Below are 19,530 nucleotides of genomic sequence, written 5' to 3'. Positions count from 1 at the left end.
CCATTTCTTAGTGGGTGTCTCTTGCAGGCCCATAACCGGGATAGGCTCCTGCACTGCCACTTCTTGAGCCACTTGATCTGTCTGGTTATTGTCTCAGGCCACTGAGTCTCCTCCCTTCTGTGTCCTGGACAACAAATAGTACTCACAGTTGCTGGCTTCATCAGGGCATCCAAGAGATCCAAGATCTCCTCTGATGCGAGCAGTCCTCTCTCTTGGTATAGAGCCCTGTGGACATGGGCTGTGACAAAGGCATACCTGCTGTCTGTGTAGATGTTAATTTTCTTGTCAGCTCCAAGTTTTAAGGCCGCTTTCTACACTGACATGCCCAGGGGTGGGGAGTAGAAGTTCAGCCCAGATGACATTTGTGCCGTCCACCACAGCAGCACCAGCTTGTTTCTGACCAGCATAAAGAAAACTGCTCCCGTCTGTAAAGCAGGTTGCCTTGGCTCCCGGCAGGGGTCAGTAGAAGTCTTACTTCTACCCGTGGGTTCTCCTTTTGGGCCGGTTAGTTGCAGCCCATTGGGTAGGAAGTGTATCTGGGCCCCTGTTGAGGCCCCGGGCTGCCCCAAGTTTGGCGGCCACTGTATCCCGGTCCAAGCTGCTGCTCAGGTCCGAGGGACGGGGTTCACCAAGAGAGAGGGTGAGGGCAGACTCGAAGAATGGAGACCAGACAGAGTATGATTCAATCCCATTTATTCTTCAGTCTCTCTTCCTGGTCTAAGTACCAAGTCCTAAGTTCCTAGCGCCTAGTCCCTAGCTCCTAGTTCCTCCAAGTTCCAAGTTACTTCTTCCAAATTCTCTTCCAAGTGCCTGCTACCTGTCTTCTCTCTGCTATGTCTGGTTCTCTCTAGAGCCAAGTGTCTTCTACTTAATGTCAAGTAATCTGTTACTTTCTCTGTCTGCCTCTAGCCTTTTATATGTCTCACTTCTAAGCCACACCTATAATCATGCCCTTAGGTCTTGCCTCTAAATCTGATTTCTAAATTACACTCTTAAGTCACACACCTTTAATCTCACACACCTTTAATCTCACACACCTTTAATCTCAAAGTATCTAAACCAAGATTATCAGAGTGTGCTCAGCTGTTGTAGGCTATTGTAATCCAAGTCACATGTCAGGGTATATGGCTCAAGATGGCTGTAAAGCTGGTAGCCGATTTCTGCTAAAGTCGGCCCCCAACAGGCCCCCATTCTGGAGAGTAAGTCTTGACCCAACAGAGGATAGGGATAGTCTGGGATGACCATAAATGAATGGGATACTCAGCCCATCTCTTGGTCCACCAATTTTTGGGTAGTCCATGAATATATTCTGATATCAGTGGCTCTTTGGAACCAAGATCTTTTCTTGGAAACGGGGCCACTGGCATGGAGGAGAACTGAGTATTGATTTTCTGTGTCCACCAAGAGTTGGGTGGGTCCAAGCCCCGTCTATCCCAATCGCTGTCTTCACCCAGAGCTAATACTTTTACCATTTGGGGGTGTTTTTCTCAAGGTCTGGGACTTCCTGACCCTGGCTTCTATTTGTTAGGGCATTGTCGGGCTCAGCAGCTGGTTCTTTTACTTGTAATGTTCACACTGGTCTTTCTTAAGGAGTTTTCTATCTCTTTTTGATTGGAGTTTCTCTTTTTTGTTTTCTCTTAACTATTATAGCCAAGCTTTTCTGTAAATTTCTTTCCTGTCACCTTTCTTTTTTTATGTCTACCTATTATGGTAGACTTTTTCAGCAACCTACACTAAACCTTTTAATGACTTATCCTGCAGTTCCTCTAGCCTCTGAAGCTTTTGTCTGGTATCTAATAGCCTTGTCTATACTGACAGAATGTCTCTGTGAGCTATTCTCGAAAGGCTGTGGGTAACTCATCTGATCTCTGCTTAACCCATGTACCTTGGTCAAAATTAGGGGGGGTTGGGGGGGTTCATGTAGCTCCCTTAAGACCTGACAATGGAATCTGGTGTGGGCTTTCAGGTACCCCTTACCTTCTGCCACATGAAGGTCTCAGTCAGATCTGGTCAGAAGCAACCTGTTGTTGACCATGGCCTGGCCAGTTGATGGTGTCTCCATGTCTGAGGGAACATTCTTTCTTTTCAGTATCTCCCCTTGCTCTTCGGCCCTGAAGAGCACTCCTGATAGCCAGAACCTACAAGGGTCTTGGGGAAGAAAGACTTTGGGGGGGGGGGATGGTGTTCCTCTACTAGATTTATCTGGGTAATTATATAGGGCACTTGGTCTGGGTGCCCAAGGGATCCTGGCCCAAAGATTCTTTCCTCTACTGCTTTGATCACCTGTACGAAGGTCCTTATGGGTGGCTACCCTAAGCAGAGAATAACTAACTTACTCTTTTTTATTATAAATCGGTATTTGCACCAGAACGGAGGCCTTTTGTTGTTGTTGTTGTTGTTGTTGTTGTTGTTTCTCTGACTCTCAGGGCAGCCTGTAACTTTTCACAGCAAGTGACCTGTGGCTGTCTGCAAGCAGTTTTGTTGTTTCAGAGTTCCCAAGCTAGAGTCACGTGACTTGTTTCAGCACTATCCACTCATTTCTCTCTTTCTCTCTCTTTTTAAAAAACTAAAAATATAGAACTATAACTCTCAGGTGAATAATCTTGTTGGGGCTGTTTTGTCTGACTGCCACAGCTCAGGGAAGCTGTCCTCCTCTGCCAGGTTCTTAATCACCTGGGCCCTGCCTATCTTTTTTTTGTGGATGCCCTCGTATTCTTTAGCACCAGCCACAGAGAGCAGGGAGCAGACCAGGAGCTGCAGCCACTGTGCTGTGGCTCTTCTCCTCCTCCACTGTCTGGGTTCTCGTACCAGAAGGGGCCAGAGGCCAAGGTCCTCACAAGCAGCAGGTGGGAAACTGCTATAGCAGTGACCCTGGGGTCCCCAGCCCAGTCACGCATTCACGCATGCCAGGCTAGGCAGCTGTTGCATGCTGCCCCACCACTGCCTCCGCTGACAGCAGAGGAACAGAGCTTCTTTCTCTTGGTTGCCAACCTGCACAGCTGGGCAGTTCAAGGGCACCGTGCTAGGGGAGCCAAGAGCTGTTGCCCACCGAGCATGGACTGGGCAAGGGCGCCCTCCATGCAGTGCCACCTGGAGAACACCCTATGCACGGTGGATGGGCTGCCTGAACTGCGGTGTCTGCTTGCTCTGCAGCAGCTCTCCTGTACTGGCTCCATCTCCTCCTCTGCCGGTGGTCATGTTACCTCCTTTCTTAACTTTTTTTAGTAGTTAATTAGGATGTTTAACACAGTAGATTCAGTCCAAAATAGCGTCAGTCAAAGTCTAAGAACACATAGAAGGACAACCAACACACAGACAGTTCGCCAATAAAATAGAGAAAAACAACACAGACAGATCACCTCTATCATGGGTGGCGCATAAACCAGGTGATACAGACAGTTCTTGCCTCATCACAGGCACAGAAACCAGGTTACACAATCAAGACATAGAAAAACTGCCGGTGGGAGACTCCAATAACCAGACAACGTGGCCAGCTTACGCTGGACCAAATTTAACAGATTCAGATGACTTGGTCATCCTACGCTGGACCAAATCTAACAGATTCAGGCCCTATCTCCCAGATAGACCCTGGAGTGTCCCCCAAAGCCTTGTGGCCTACGAAGTGCTGGTAAGTCTACCCTCCCCCGTCGCTTCCACTCCCATGAATTCCCTCCCAGAACTCGTAACCTGATCCTATCCCAGGGTCATAAACTGCCCTCTGTGGCTTGCCCAGTTCTTGCTTCTGCCACAAGCACAGAAACCAGGCTACACAGACGGTCACCCCGTCACAGGTGCACAGAGACTTCACAGACACAAAAACAAAGAGCAGACAGACAGCACACAAACCTGCTCGAGTGAGTTGACCTTTGATCCCTGGAGCCGTGGGGTCTGAGAGATTGAATCTCGGTGGGACCTCCAAAATGTTGGACTCTAAGATCTAAAACCAGGGGACATACTCCCCTGAGACACTCACAGACAGGATTTGCTGCAATAACATGAGGTTTATTGATGATAAGATGTTAGCCAGTATACTGGGCTTCCCTTATACAAAGACAAGAGGAACCCCAAGCCAAAGGTGGGAGCAGCTTTTATACAGAGCTCAGAGGGCAACCACAAAGGCTGACCTTCCCAGGTCCGGGTCTATAGATGACTCAGATTCGCACATTACTTTTATGACAATGAGTGTCTTCTGTTTGCCCAGGTTTATTACATTAAGGGCTCAGTTTCCTGACCACCTCCCATCCTGGAGGATCCCATTCCATCCCCTCTCCTAGAATGTGTCTCCGTGCTCTGGGCCTTCCCCACCCACAGGTGGGTTCCTTTCCCTGTGGTCTGAGGAATGTTAATCAGCCTCTCCCTTCCTCTTCTGTTTTGTTTTTGTCCCCGTCCCCCCCCCCCCCGCCCCCAGACAGGGTTTCTCTGTGTAGTCCTGGCTGTCCTGGAACTCACTCTGTAGACCAGGCTGGCCTCAAACTCAGACATCCGCCTGCCTCTGCCTCCCAAGTGCTGGGATTAAAGGTGTGTGCCACCACTGCCTGGCTTCCTTTCCTCTTCTGAATGTTAATCTAGCAAGTGTCCTCTGACTAAGGAATGTACTCCTCCCGGAATGTGTCTCGGGGCAGTGAATTCTAAGTTCAAACCGAGACCTGAATATCTCACATTTGGTTCCTACACAGACATGGAAGTCTGAGGGACTGTGCTGTGCTGGGTCTGACGGGGGAAGTCTGAGGGACTGTGCAGTGCTCTGTCTGAGGGTGGAAGTCTGAGGGGACTGTGCTGTGCTGGGTCTGAGGGGGGAAGTCTGAGGGCACTGTGTTGTGCTGGGTCTGACAGGGGAAGGTGGAGGCAGAACTGAAGAGAAGCCAGGATGTGGAAGATAGCCAGACTGTAACAACAGCCAAGGGCAGTAAGAGAAGCTCTGGAGCAAGCTGCAGGTGTGTGGGTCTCTGTCTCAAGAATGGGGTCCTGGGTGAGGTGGAACACACAGATTTAACAGACGGTACAGTATTTTAAAGATTTAACTAGGAGACCAGGCGTAATGGCACATGACTTTAATCCCAGCACTTGGGAGGCAGAGGCAGGTGAATCTCTGTGAGTTTGAAGCCAGCCTGGTCTACATAGTGAGTTTTAGGACAGCCTGGGCTACATAATGAGACCTTGTCATCAAAGGCTGTCAAAAGTGCTGCTTCTTTAAAGTGGTTTCCTCTCCATCCTAGTACAGACAGCTCATAGGAATGTGGTGCTATGGTGTAGGTTTGGGGCCATGTTTTGTTTTGCCCCTCATAGTCCTGCTCACTAGCTGTTGACTCAGTTCTCCCTTCCTGATCCCGAGGAAGTTCTTAGCATGGTTGGCATAGCCCACCATGGCCCCCTCTTATATAGTGTAAGCAGTTCTACTCTGCTTCTCTTGTCATACTGTGCCCTTATCCTCTGACCTCGGGGCCGTCCCCTCACACACCGTGCTCTGTCTTCCTTCTGGTCCCTTCAGTCTCTTGGCTTCATTTTGTGCGTAGATGTGTGCTCACTTACTATGGCTGCTGTGCCAAATGACCACAAACTGCGTCTACTAAACAGTACAGTGCTCACCTAGCCTGAGGAGGCTCTGGACTTAATCCCTACCACCCACCACACCCCAAAAATGGATTCTCTCATGGTTCTAGAAATCCATGGTCAAGTTGTAGACAGGTCTACACTCCCTCTGACAGCTCTAGGGGTCTGTCCTTGCCTCTTCCAGCTTCTGGCAACCCAAGCAGTGCTTAGGCTTCTGGGCTTACAGGTGTATTACTTCAGTGTGGACCGCTATCTTGCCATCATGAGCCTCTTTGTGTGTCTCAAATCTTCCTCTCCTTGTATCTGGACAAGCAGTTACTCCATTGTAACTGGTTGTTACGTAAGTCCAGAGGTATCTCCTCTCAAGACCCTTCGTGTCATTCCATCTGTGAGACCCTGTTTCTAAATCTGGTCCATGCTTAGGTGCTGGGTGTTAGAGTGGGACGCGTCTTGTGGAGGACTCAGCTCATCTCCATGTGTACCCTCTGTACCCTGATGGTGACCAAGTGATTCCCGCCCAGGCTCCTCTGCTCAGTTTCCGGGAAGGTATCTTGAGACTGGTCTGCAGCCTGAGATGTCCTGCCTTGTTTCCCTCCCAAGCCACGGAGCTGTTCTTAGCTGTTTGCTCATCTCGGGACCCACGGCTCTGTTCTTCCAGGTGTTCAGGTGGGAAGCTTGGACCCATCCCTGCTCCCTTAGTCTACCTGCAGGTTTCCGGCTCACCTTCTCTGACACTTGTGCCTGCCTACAGCTCCCCACTTTGGTTCCTGTGCCCCTCAGCCATTCAGTCTGGTCAGAGCATGAGTCACCCACTGCTCACACCTGCTGTTGGTTTCTACCCACCGACTTGCTCTCCTCGCTGTAGCCACAAACTCACCTGGTCAGATACACCCCTACCATCTTCTCCACTCTGTTCAGCCATCTCGTCTCCTGACTTCCTTCTGCACAGGGGTGGTAGGTGGCCTGCTGCTACTTGATGACCTCTCCTCTAAGGTGCCTACTACCCCATCATCATCCTCTATCCCAACCTGGATCCCATACCTCATCACCCCTGACATTGACTTGCCAGGGTTTGTCAGTGATTTGTGTCTGTGCCCAAGCCATCTTCCTCATAGCATCCAGTGAATTTACGTATTAGTCCCTTCCCTTGTGCTAGCTCCTGGGCCTGTGAAAAGCTCTGGTGTCTGGGGACAGCCTCAGAACGAGATATATCTAGCTCACATTTGGTCAGCTGTATGGCCTTGGCCCTGTTATTCTGAAATCTCAGGGGCTAGGCTACCATGTGCTCAAGAAGTGGCTTAGCTCTTGCTACCACTACATTGCTGGAGGGCTGAACACCCTACCATTCTTTGAGCTGTCTTGGGGTGTGCTGCTCATTCCTGCCCTTGGCTTGCTCTACTTGGGTTGTATGTGCTTCTGTTTAGCACAGTATCCAGTGTAACTGTACTTCCTTTGGTGACCCTTAGTTGCTTCTGCTAGTGCAGAACAAGCGACGTACCTGCCCTTGGCCTTGAAGTGACTAGGCAAGCTCTAACTTGCTGCTCTAGGCCAGCTGGGGCTGACCCTGTGCTGCCACTCTGCATCAGCCCGCCCCCTCCCGTGCTTGTCAGACCCTGGCCATGGATCCAGCTCTGCAGCACTGTTTGAGGGTTTCTATCATCACTAAGCAAATGGCCATTGCTTACGTATTTGTGCTCCACACAGATGTATCTGTCAGGTGCCATCTGCGCCTGTGAGGCACATTAGTTTTACTTCACACTAGCCATTTCCTTTCTTTTCCCTCTAGTCTCAGCAGGTTATCAGGCCTTTCTTAGATGGACCTTCCCGGGGAGGCCTGCTCTGCCCACACATCCTGGGAACCCTGCCTTCCCTTCCTTCTCATGCTCCTATCCTGTGGTGCCTCTGGTATCTCTCCTACTATCTCCTATTCCGCCCTCCACTGCCATATATATACTCAAGGAAGGCTGGGCCCCTCTAGGCTGACTCCTGTGCTTTGGGTGTCCCAGGGCTCTACCCAGTGCCTTTTATGTGGAGGAATTGACTGGCTCCCTGTCAGGGGTAAAGGAGTGGGGTTGACCATATAATAGTGGGTTGGAGCCCAGCACAGTAAGATGTGTGACTGCTAAGCAAGCGTAGCGTTGCCAAGGAGGGTTTGCTTAGAGTCCAGGGCTTGCCCCCTCCATGGAAACGTATGCCGTTTTTAGACATTGCATGATGCTGAGGGGTGAAAGACAAGGCATGCTAAGGAAGTGTTAACTGGTGCTCTTCTCTCTCATTTCCCCAGACACCGTTCGCTTCTGACCCAAGATGATCTGATGTCTAAAGTGGACTCTTACCAACCATGATGGCTACACAGACGCTAAGTATAGACAGCTATCAAGATGGACAGCAAGTAAGGCCCTATCAGACTTAGTCTGCATCCTGACAACCACCAGGCGACCTGACACTAAATTCAGACAGCACTCTATGTGACGAAGTAGTCTCCATGAGCTTGCACATCCGACTTTAAATATAGTAGGCATCCATTACTATCAGAGTTCAGAGCTGTCAGTTGCTTATGTTAACTCCCTAAGTGGCACCACCTCCTGGCCAGCCACCAAACCGTTTCCAGGCTTTTACTGTGCATTCGAGCATGTGGTGCTGGGCATTAAAAACTGGGCACTTGCTGCCTGCTGCTGCTGGCGGTACACATCGCTAATCCTAGCACTCAGGAGACAGGCAAAGGCTGGCGAATGTCCTGAGTTCAAGGCCAGCCAGAACTACACAGAGAACCGGTTTCAAAAACCAGCACAATACAAAAAAACAACAACAAAAACTAAAACAAAATAGGCACTGACCTAGCATTTGTGAAGACCTGGGTTGATCTCAGCACTGGGAAGTAAAAAAAAAAAGACAGAAAAACTGGATGGATGTTTGTATTTTTGCAGTGTTAGTAATGGAGTTTAGGGTCTCATGCTTGGCAAACACTTTACTGCTGGTCCCCTTTAGCTGGGTGTTCTGGAGGTTTTGGTGCTGAGACAGTCTTTCTGCGTAATCTAGACTGGCCTTGAACTTCCAATCCACCTGTCTTGGTGTCCTAAGTACTGGAGCATAGGTGTGTACCATGTACCTGGCTCTGGTTTGGTTTTAATGTTTGTTTGTTGCTTATAGGTGTACATGTACCACAGGGCATGTGTAGAGGTCAGAGGCCATGTAGCAAGAATCAGTTCTCTCCTTCCACTGTGTAGGTACCAGGCTTGTCAGTCTCGGCAGCAAGTTCCATTAGCTATTAGCCATCTGGCTAGCCTCGATATGTTGTTTGGTGAGACAGAGTCTCATGCTCTCTACCTTGAACTGCCTCAGCCTCCTGAGTATGAGATTACAAGTAGGGAATCCTGGCACAACATTAAGACTGTATACTTCTCTTACAGAGGATCTGAGTTCAGTTCCCAGAAACCCTGGCAGCTTACAACTGCCTGTCACTCCAGCTCTATAGTATCCAGTGTCCTCCTTTGGACTTAAAGGGCACCTATGCTCTTAGTAGTGTATATACCCACTCAACCCCATGCAGATACATTGTTTTAAAAATATAAGTAAATCAAAATAAAATAAACTGGGAATCTTATGGCTTTATCTCCCCAGTGGTAAGCATAGGATGGCACTGTCCTAGTAACGCCGCCCTTAGTGGACCTGTACTACAGACCTGTGTGTGCTTGCACTTTTGTGTTCTGATGAGGGTAACTTCTTGATGGTTCACTCACCGAGGTGTCCAGTGTTTTCATAGGTGTGGTGTGCACCACAGCAGCTGAGAAGAAGCTCAGCAGATGAACTGGCCCCTCCTTACAGCTGGGGTCCTGCTGAGTGCTGCCTGGGCCTTCTCAGTTGGGCTGTTGTGTCCCTGCTGGGCCGAGTTGGCAGAGAAGGAATGCCACCTGCCCTCTTTTGCCCCAGCCTGAGGATTTGAGGGACACCAGGGAAGTCTGTCAAGGGCGTCTGGGAGCCGAGGCGGCTCTGGCTCCCTTTCCTTGATGACCAGTTGTACACCGTTTAGTCTGGTTGCAGACACTTGGTTTTGTTTAGTATGTTTTGCTATTTTGAGTCTGCCTTAGGCCTTTTTCTTCTCCTGCCTTCCCTTCCTTTCCCCTCCCCTCCGCTCCCCTTCTTCCTGTTCTTCCCCCCCAAAGACTTCCTACTTCTTTTTTTTTTAATTTTTTAAAATTTTTTTGTTCCTTTTTTTTTTTTTTTTTTTTTTTTTTTATTTTTTGTTCCTTTTTTTGTTATTGTTTTAATACAGGGCCTCCCATGTAGCTTAGCTCAGGCTGGCCTATAACCTTCTTGGTATATGAGGATGACTTTTAACTCCTGATCCTCCTGCCTACCTCCTGAGTACTGAATTACAAGTATGTGCTGCCACACCCAGTGCTGGGTGTTTTTTTTTTTTTATAATGGAAATCTAATAATATATCTCCTCCCTGAGGCCTGAAATGATTCCCCACCCATGTCAGACAAGATCCAAACTGCCCTAGCTCTGTGTGCTAGGATATCAGGCCACCCACTACTTCAAGACTACTCAGGAATCTCTGCCTAGAGGCTCTGCCTTTGGCTGCTTCAGTTGCCCTCCCGCCTTGTCCTTTAGGTCTTTGTTCAAACTAGTCTACCTGGCTTCTGAGTATATCTCACCAGACAGAGTGGGGACAGCCTCCTGTAGCGGGGCCAGGTACACTTTCAGAGACATTCTATGTCCCCTGTGTGGACATCCTGTAATGCTTAAAAAAAAAAAAAAAAAAAGATTTATTTTATTATTTTTATGAGTACACTGTTGCTGTCTTCAGACACACCAGAAAAGGGCATCGATCCATTACAGATGGTTGTGAGCCACTATGTGGTTGCTGGGAATTGAACTCAGGACCTCTGGAAGAGCAGTCAGTGCTCTTAGCCACTGAGCCATCTTTCCAGTCCCTGTAATGCTTTTTTTTTTTTTTTTAAGTATTTATTATTTTTATTTTCTATGCATTGGTATTTTGTCTGCATGTCTGTATGAGAGCGTCAGATCTTACTTAGAGTTACAGACAGTTGTGAGCTGCCATGTGGGTGCTAGCAATCAAACCCAGGTCCTTTGGAAGATCAGTCAATGCTTTTAGCTCCCGAGCCAGCTCTCCAGCCCCTGTGATGTTATTTTATACACACAATCAGGCCACCTTTAAAAGGATTGTGTTTGTTTAGACTTTCACTGCATATTTGTTTATTTAATTTTCTGAGATGGCATCTCACTGTATAGCCCTGGGTTGCCTGGTGTTCACTGTGTGTGAGCCACCTTGCCTGGCTAGTTGCTTTATTATTATTTTAAGAGTGTACGTGTGTGTGTGTGTGTGTGTGAGAGAGAGAGAGAGAGAGAGAGAGAGAGAGAGAGAGAGAGAGAGAGAGAGAGAGAGACAGAGAGAGAGAGAGAGAGAGAGAGAGAGACAGAGAGAGAGAGAGACAGAGAGAGAGATCCTGTGTGAGTTGATGTGTTCCATACCTGTGCAGGAGCCCTCAGAGTCCAGAAGAGGGTGCTAGGTCCCCTAGAGCTGGAGTTAACAGATGCTTAGGAGCCCTGTGGGTGCTGGGAACCAAAACCAGGTTCTCTGGAAGAATAGCTGGCAAGTACTCTTCATTCTCTAGCCCCCAGGTTGCCTTGTTTTTTGGAAGGAAAAAAAAAAAGAATTCTCTAAGTATGTTGTACCATCTCTAAAGGCAACAGAATGGATATCCCTCTGAATGACTGGAGAGCATTCTGGGGGACAGGGCTGGGGATGGGGTTCCTGGCTAGTGCTCCTTCAGGATGTACGGAGACAGGGTGGCCTCTTAAGGACAGTTTGACTCTAATGTTAGTAAGCTTCAGGTGAGGGGTAATCCATATTTTACTAAGGACTTAAATCCATTTTATCTGAGAGGCAGATACATAGCTTGTTGAACAGAGTGAAAATGTTACAACCCTAGTAAACACAGCTGGTCTTTACTCTCTACAGAAAGTACCCTTTGTTTACAGTCATGTGTTGAGGTAGGAGAGATGGCTCCCGGTTAGGAGCTCATCCTACTCCTGCAGGGCACACACACACACACACACACACACACACACACACACTTGAAAATCTTATCAAAAACCATGTACTCGTGAGTATGGGCTGGGGTCGAAGCCAAAAGAAGCTGCACATGACCTCTCCGCAGCCCATGGTCACATTTGCATAATGGTGCAAGGTTGCGTGTGGCAGGACTTGAACCCATCACAAAGCTGCAGTGTTGCATTTGAGTGGTTTGTGTATGAATGTAAGAAGAGCAGACATGCTGTCCACCCTCTGGCGAGTCACTCCATGGAAGGTGTGTGACACGGAGAGTCAGCTTGCACTGTGGAGAGCCTGTCAGCCGTGCACAGTGACTCACTTCCTCAAACATTTGCCCTTCATCCTGCTTGCTCTTAGGGGGCATATAGAGTCAAAGAAGGGCTGCTGTTCGTGGTGTTTGTGGTGGTGTTGGCAGTTAGCTAATCTTCCAGCTCTGTATGAACAGCACTGTCTATGTATTCTGTAACTGAACTTCTCCTTTTACAGATGCAGGTGGTCACAGAGTTAAAAACAGAGCAAGATCCCAACTGCTCTGACCCGGATGCAGAAGGAGTGAGTCCTCCTCCCATCGAGTCTCAGACGCCAATGGATGCCGACAAGCAGGCCATTTATAGGTAGTGCCTGGGTGTGAACTGTGTGGTTGTCAGAGGACTAGAGGGCATGCAGGCGTGTGAAGTGGAAGTCAGGACTGGATCTAGACTGAGCACTTTCCAGATTGCGATGGTACTTCTAATGATAAAAGGAAGATTTTATAATATCAACCTAAATTTGGGTAACCTTTCAGGAACTCTTCAGGCCAAGCATGGTGGCACACTTAGAATCTCAGCACAGGGGATAGACAATTCAAAGCCAGTTCCGGGTCAGTCTAAACAAGACTCTAGAAGGGAAAAGGGCGCTAGAGATGGGTCAGCGAGGAAAGCACTTACCATGTAAATGAGATGACCTCAGTTTGATTTCTGGAACCCACAGAGAGTGAGGAGAAGGCCACATATTTGTCCTCTGACCTCCACATAATGCAGTTCTAGGAACTGTCATTTTGCTCTCTTGACCTCAGCCACCCAGGTATCTCCTGAGTGAGCACTCACTTCAGTTATGTAGTATCTTTTCTTTTTTTGTTTTTTGTTTTTTGTTTTTTGTTTTTTGTTTTTTGTTTTTTGTTTTTTGGACACAAGGTTTTTCTGTGTAGCCCTGGCTGTCCTGGAACTCACTGGTTGGCCTCGAACTCAGAAATCCGCCTGCCTCTGCCTCCCAAGTGCTGGGATTAAAGGCGTGAGCCACCACCGCCCGGCTTGTAGTATCTTTTCTTGACTGACTTCTTTCACCTAAAATGTTTTACACAGACTCTGTAAGTAAGCGTCTGCTGGGACTCTGTTCCTTTTTGAGGCTGAACCGTATCCCACCGTTTGTATACCATTTGTATCTGTCAACAGACACTTGGGCCCTTGGGGTTTGGAGTGCCTCGTTCTTTGTGAGATAGGATCTCTCTGTAGGTCTGGAACTCACTGTATAGATAAAGCTGGCCTTGAACTCACAACAATCCACCTGCCTCTGCCTCCCAAGTGTGCCACACAGCCGGCTGTGCTTCCTCCCTTCGACTGTAGTGTACTGTGAGCACAGGTATGTAGATGTCTTAGCTGTGCACAGTGTTAGAAGCTTCACTCATGCTCCTCAGACTAGAAACAGCCTGGATGTTTCTCAGACAGTGGCGGGCCCATTGAAAGGAAGGAATGTGGCTGCATACACGTGTTCACATGAACCCTAGCTATTGGAAGCCCTTCTGCGAAGGCTTGCATTTTGTATAATTGCTTTTCCATAACACCAAGAGAAAACTTGATGATGGTGACCCCTGATGGGACAAGGGCTTCCAACATGGCCACCAAAGAGACAACAAGAAAGACTGAGAGTCCTGGAGCTGCTCTGTGTCCTGTTTATCGTGGTGGCTAGACACACATGGAAGGATCTGAGCACCGAGAGGGGCCCATTTTATTGTTGGATAGTTCATAAATACAGATGGAAACCCAGGCATGGTCCTCGCTGTAATCCCAGGCCTTGGAAGGCTGGGACTAGAGGAGTATGAGTCAAGGCCAGCCTGGACTGAGTAATGAGATCGTATCATAAAGAGCAAACGAATAAGAAATATTAGCGAAAAGATTAGGAGTTTTGAAAAAATATTTTCATATAGTGTAGAACTAACCCAATTAAAAGTATTTCATGAAACAGTTCACCGTACCATAAACAAATTAAAAAACAAGTGATGGATGGGTTAAGAGAGATGGCTCAGTGGGGAAGAGATGGGCTGTTCTTCCAGAGGACCCAAGGGATCTGGTGCCCTCTTCTGGCTTCCATGGGTACCAGGCATGCACATAGTACACACATGGAATAAAATTTTAAAAGAATGTACAGGAACGAGTAGCAGGCTGTTTAAAAATCATTCATGCGCGCCAGACAGTGCACATCTGTAACTTCATGACTTGAGGCTGAGGTAGGAGAGCCTTGAGTTAGAAGCCAGCCTGACTGAATTACGGATCCCTGTGTCAGAGGGGTGGAGGCCCGTGCTGCACCCATCCCCGGACGCCCTGAGAGATGTGGCACACACAGCCTTGCTCTGTTTCCCCACAGGCACCCGCTATTTCCATTGCTAGCGTTGTTGTTTGAGAAATGTGAGCAGTCCACACAGGGCTCAGAAGGCACGACGTCTGCCAGCTTCGATGTGGACATTGAGAACTTCGTCAGGAAGCAAGAAAAGGACGGGAAGCCCTTCTTCTGTGAAGATCCGGAGACCGACAACTTAGTGAGTCAAGTCCGCACTTTGTTTCTACTTGTTGTGATTTAAATCTGCTCATGCAGTTTGCCTTCCTGCTCTTCTGGTTTCTAGCTAATTTTCCCTCTAACAATCTAACTAATTGTGCCTCTTCGTGAGGTGGGGCTCAGTGCTCTCAAGGGTGTCTGAAGATTCCCTGGGGCAGGCTGCTCCTGCCGGGAGTCTGCTGTACTTGAGCTGTAAGTACAGATCTAATCTTAGAAACAGGCTCCCTCCCAGCACTGACACCCGTTGCTGTGCCTTCCTCCTGTCCAGTGCAGTAGAGAGGTCTGTGAGGACACGGCGCCCTTCATCAGGGCACCTGCACTGACTGACTGCCCTTTGAACCTGAGCCTCTGCCAGACTCAGATGAACTTAGAAACCCCGCAGCAAGGCCTTCTCTGGTTTTTGTAAATACCCTGTAGGACTCAGGTCTTCAGCCGGTCTTTGGAAGCATTATCGTCTATGGATAAATTGTGTCAGTTTTAAGTCTGCTGCTTTTGATTTCTTGCATGATCTTTACTACCTGAGAGGGTTCCAAGGTGGGCTCTGTCAGACTCTGCCTTGTGTGCTCTGAAATGCCTGTCATTTGAGTAAGGATCAGAAAAGCTTTTAGTTGTGGCCCATCCCTGGCCTTGCTCAGGGGTGGCCAGGATGAGGGCTGGGCCTCATCCCTGCCAGCACGTCGTCTAAGCACAGGATCTAGCTCAGCTGACACTCCATAGCTGTTGTTATCGACCGGCCTCTCACTGCAGCAAGAATGTAGATGCTTCATCCACGAGCCTGTGGCCGACAGCAAGGAGTGCCAATGACATGGCACTGATGGCATTTGTGACTTGCTTGAGAGCAAGTCTTCTCAATGCTTGATGATGTCATATTAAACAAGAGAGAAATAATACAAGTCTTTATTTTCTCTGCCTCTAGATGGTGAAGGCCATCCAGGTCCTGCGCATCCATCTTCTTGAGCTGGAGAAGGTCAATGAACTCTGTAAAGACTTCTGTAGTCGGTACATTGCTTGTCTGAAGACGAAAATGAACAGCGAGACCCTGTTGAGTGGGGAGCCTGGAAGTCCGTACTCCCCTGTGCAATCCCAGGTACTCGCCTTCGGGGCCCAGTGTGCTTCTTGGTCATTGTGGTATTAGTGCTCCCTCAGCGTTAACTCCCGAGACCGCCAGCTCCTACACAATTGCTGGCTTCCTTGATGACGTAAGATCCTTCTTAGCTCTTTTTCTTACTGTAACCATTTCAGGGACTATAGCCCTGGATATTAAGTGCATTCTGGCTGCTCTGCGACCGTCACCACCACTGTGACTCCAGGACTCTCCTGTCTTCCCAAAGGAAGTCCTCTCCCATTAAATACAACTCATCCCGGAGCTTTCCCTGGCCCTGTCATTCTCTTTTCCATCTCTGAATTGACTAGCTAGGTTCCTCACAGAAGTAGACTCATACAGTATCTGGCTAATTTCTCTTCTCAGAGGGCCCTGAAACCTAGTCAGGGATGAAGCACAGTTGTATTTTAACCATCCTGGTGTGTGGTGGTATTTTGTCATGAACTTTATTTGTATTTTGTTTGTATTTCCCTGATAGCAAATGATATTTTCATGTGCGGATCTGCCATCTCTGTGACGTCTTTGCTAAAAGTCTGCTTACGTCTTTTGCCCATTTTTTTAACTTTTATTTTTCTTAAATTTTTGAGTTTTGAACGTTCTGATTGTCTGCAGATGTTTATCTGCTCCAGCGTCTGCTATCAGAAGCTCTCCTTCTGCTGAACTGCTTTTCTTTCCTGTTGTGCTGGAAGCTGAGTGGACATGTTTCAGGAGCGTCTCTGTCTGATGTTCTGTGCCATTGGTCTGCGTGTGTGCACCGTGAGGCCCTGATTATTACAGCTCCCCGGCTAGGCTCAGCACCGGAGAGAGGTTTCTCCCCACTGCGTCTTTCTTGTAATTATTGTAGCTCTCCTGGTGGCTTTACTTCTCCATATAACTTGTCAGTGATGCTGAATAGATCTGTAGAGCAAATCCACCGAGGGTTTCCACAGAACTGCGGGAGCTGACAGCTTTACTCTGTGACTCTTCGATCCACAAACACACCACACATCTGCATCACCTGGGCCTTTTCATCAGTGCTCTGTAGCTTTCAGCATCGTGACCCATTAGCCTTTTGAAGTAGCTGGGTATAGTGGCACATACCCCTAGTCCCAGCACTTAGGAGGCGGAGACAGGCAGATCTCAGTGAGTTTTAGGCCAGCCTGGTCTACATGTAAGTCTGAGGACAGGCAGAGATACATACACACCGAGACTCTATCTTAAGTAACACACAGGTGTTTCTTTGAGTGACTATAAATGGATTGTGTTTGTTTTTAAAGATTTACTTATTTTTAGATGTGTGAGTGTTGCCTACATGAATGTATGTGTGTCTTGTCTGGTTCCCGAGGAGGCAGGAAGAAGGTATCAGACTCCCTGGAACTGCAATGAGTGAGCTGCCATGTAGTTCTGGGGACCCAACCCTAGTTGTAGGAGGTAAGTTGTGCTTTTACCTCCTGAGCTGGCTCTCCAGGCCCCGGATTGTAGGTTTTGGTTTTTGTTTTCTGAAGAAAAGCAGTTAAGTTTGTTTTGGTTTTCTTTTTGTTTTTTGAGACCCAGGTTCTTTGTGTAGCCCCAGCTGTCCTAGAACTCTGTATCTCTGTAGACCAGGCTGGCCTCAAACTCAGAGATCTCTGCTGCTTCTGCCTTCCAAGTTCTGGGATTAAAGGTGTGTGTCACCATATAGCTTTTCTTTTTCTTTTCTTTCTCTTTTTCTTTTCTCTCTTTCATGTGTGGGGGAATTAATTTTTTTTTTTTTTTTTTAGAATAGCAAACACCTTTATTACACGAGCTATGAAGGATGCTTATTTGCCTTTCCGGGCTTTGATCTTAGAACTCCAGCTCCTTGCCCTCAAGCACATAGCCATCTGCTCTGCCACACTGGCCTGGTCTTGAGGCAATACAGGCGAGAAGCTTGCCCTGCTGGAACTGCTCCTCCAGAAGACTGCTGATTTTGGCATTCTTTTTCCTTTCGTCATATTTCTTTTGAATCTTCTTTGATCGTTTTTTGTTTAAAATCTCCTCCTCCTCAGGAGTCAGCTTGGCCCCCTTCTTGCGGCCCAGGGGCAGTGCATAGTGGGACTCGTACCACTGCCGGTACTGTGTGCTGTCAATAAGCACAATGCAGTTCTTCACCAGGGTCTTGGTGCGGACAAGCTCATTATTGGATGCATTGTAGACGACATCAATGATCCTTGTTTTTCAAGTACAACACTCAGAGCCCCAGGAAAAGTTCCCCACATCCAATCTCAGAGCACGGTACTTCTTATTGCCTCCTCGAACTCGGACTGTGTGTGTGTGTGGCGAGGGCCAATCTTAGTGTTGGCAGCAGGCCGTCCCAGCTCATACTTCCGCTTCTTGTGGTAGGGTTTTCTCTTACCCCGGTCTTGCGGCGCTTGTGCCAGTTGTCCTGAGAGATGCCCATCGCTCGGCGCTGGCTGGAAAGAGGGGAAATTAATTTCTGATGTGCCCTAAGAACATTCATAAGAATATCACACAAAGCATATAAACCTGTGTGTTCTGTGAGCAGTTGTAGAAGGAAGTGGATTTCATTTTGACATTCCACCATGTGTATAAGATGCTTTAGCCGTGCTTATGGGTCCGTTACTTTCTTACCCTCTTCCCCATCTGTCAGAGTCCCTCCTAACAGTGGATGCTTGTTCTCATATCTTCAGGCCCTGATGAGTTCATTTCTCCATTCTAAATGAGGTATTTATTCAGTCCATTCCCTAGTTTGTTTGTTTGTTTCTCTCACTGGTCCTGTACACACAGGAAGAGCTCTGCTTGCTCCCTCCTGACCTCTGTGCCATCTGTTCTGGTTTCTTGCCTGTTGTATCAGTTGAAATATCCAGTGCTGACTAAAGGTGAAGGCAGACTTCCTCCTCTTGTCCCTGGTTGCTTCTGGTGCCTGTCAGCCCGAGTTGTCAGCTCTGCGTGTGTTCCTTCTGTCCTGAAAGGTCTGATTGTAGAGAAGTGTTACCTGATCCGAGTCTAAGGAGGAAGCTGTGGTCTGAAAGCAGGGTCTCTCTGCTCACCTCCTGGGCTTGAACAGCAGGATCATCGTGTCCAGTGTGGCTGGTTTTGCACCTCTAGTTCCCATTGGGACACTTGTTCTCTGAAAGCCAGTCAACTGCATCTGCTCTATGGCCCTGGCCTCCCCTTCCGTATTCCAACATTATGATACTGCTGCCTTTGAAGTTTCAAACATGGCTTTTCTGTGTTCTAATAATTCTCCCAATGTGTATGTTCTGACATTCAGCAGATTCAAAGCGCCATCACAGGTACTCTGAGCCCCCAGGGAATCGTGGTGCCAGCATCAGCCCTGCAGCAGGGAAATGTAACCATGGCAACAGTGGCAGGTAGGACCATGTAAAAACGGACACTTTTTCCATGAGCTTTTGCAGAAACAGATCCATTATATTAGAATGAGCACATATATAAGTGTCTTTTCCTTTTTTTCCTCCTCGGTTTCACTATGTCTTACTGAGTGCCAGTTACTCACAGTAGTGCTAGAGTCCAGAGCAGTTCCAATGTCTGCTTGTTGGTTGTCAACAACTATGTTGTACAGATTGTGGTTTTCTACCAAAGGCATCTGGGAAAAGGTTTCATATAGGGCTTGAATATACACAGCAAGGGGCTGGAGAGGTGGCTGAGCTGCTAAGAGCACTTGCTGCTCTTCCAGGTTCGATTCTCAGCACCTGCATCAGGCTGCTCACAACTAACTATGTCTCCAGGTCTGAGGTTCACCCTGTGGGTGCTGCACTCATGATCCTATACCTACGCTCACACAGATAAATACATAATTTAAAACAATAAAGTTAAAAAAAAAAGAAAGTATGCAGCAAAAAATAAATTATGATTTCAAATAATATAGTTTTTTAAATAGCTGATGGGTGTGGTTGTGTGCATGTATAAGCATGTGCATGCATGTGCATGTATATGCATCATAGCATGTGTGTGGAGTTCAGAGGACAACTTGCAGGAATCATTTCTCTTTTTTCACCACATGGGTTCCAG

The 19,530-nt window shown here is 47.9% G+C and overlaps 1 protein-coding gene and 1 pseudogene across 5 annotated transcripts in view; one reads left to right on the top strand and one right to left on the bottom strand.

Moving 5' to 3' along the window:
• The window catches only part of Pknox1 (PBX/knotted 1 homeobox 1), a 44,473-nt gene that overhangs the window by 13,295 nt on the left and 11,648 nt on the right, over window positions 1–19,530 (top strand). The window contains exons 2-7 of one of the 5 annotated variants that reach the window (XM_076917036.1): window positions 5,974–6,216; window positions 7,835–7,942; window positions 12,117–12,244; window positions 14,250–14,421; window positions 15,355–15,525; window positions 18,773–18,872. In XM_076917036.1, the coding sequence (XP_076773151.1) occupies window positions 7,892–7,942; window positions 12,117–12,244; window positions 14,250–14,421; window positions 15,355–15,525; window positions 18,773–18,872 (622 nt within the window). In that variant the 5' untranslated portion in view covers window positions 5,974–6,216; window positions 7,835–7,891. Of the gene's footprint in view, window positions 1–5,973; window positions 6,217–7,834; window positions 7,943–12,116; window positions 12,245–14,249; window positions 14,422–14,701; window positions 14,909–15,354; window positions 15,526–18,772; window positions 18,873–19,530 lie in introns of those variants that run through there. The other 4 variants (XM_076917037.1, XM_076917038.1, XM_034524199.2 and 1 more) reach the window with 4 other exon arrangements.
• Window positions 17,273–17,956, bottom strand: LOC117724414 (small ribosomal subunit protein eS8 pseudogene; annotated as a pseudogene).

The sequence above is a fragment of the Arvicanthis niloticus genome, chromosome 20 (assembly GCF_011762505.2).
Source record: "Arvicanthis niloticus isolate mArvNil1 chromosome 20, mArvNil1.pat.X, whole genome shotgun sequence".
Taxonomy (NCBI): domain Eukaryota; kingdom Metazoa; phylum Chordata; class Mammalia; order Rodentia; family Muridae; genus Arvicanthis; species Arvicanthis niloticus.
Note: the sequence above shows the minus strand (reverse complement) of the source record. Positions and strands in the feature narration are given on the sequence as shown.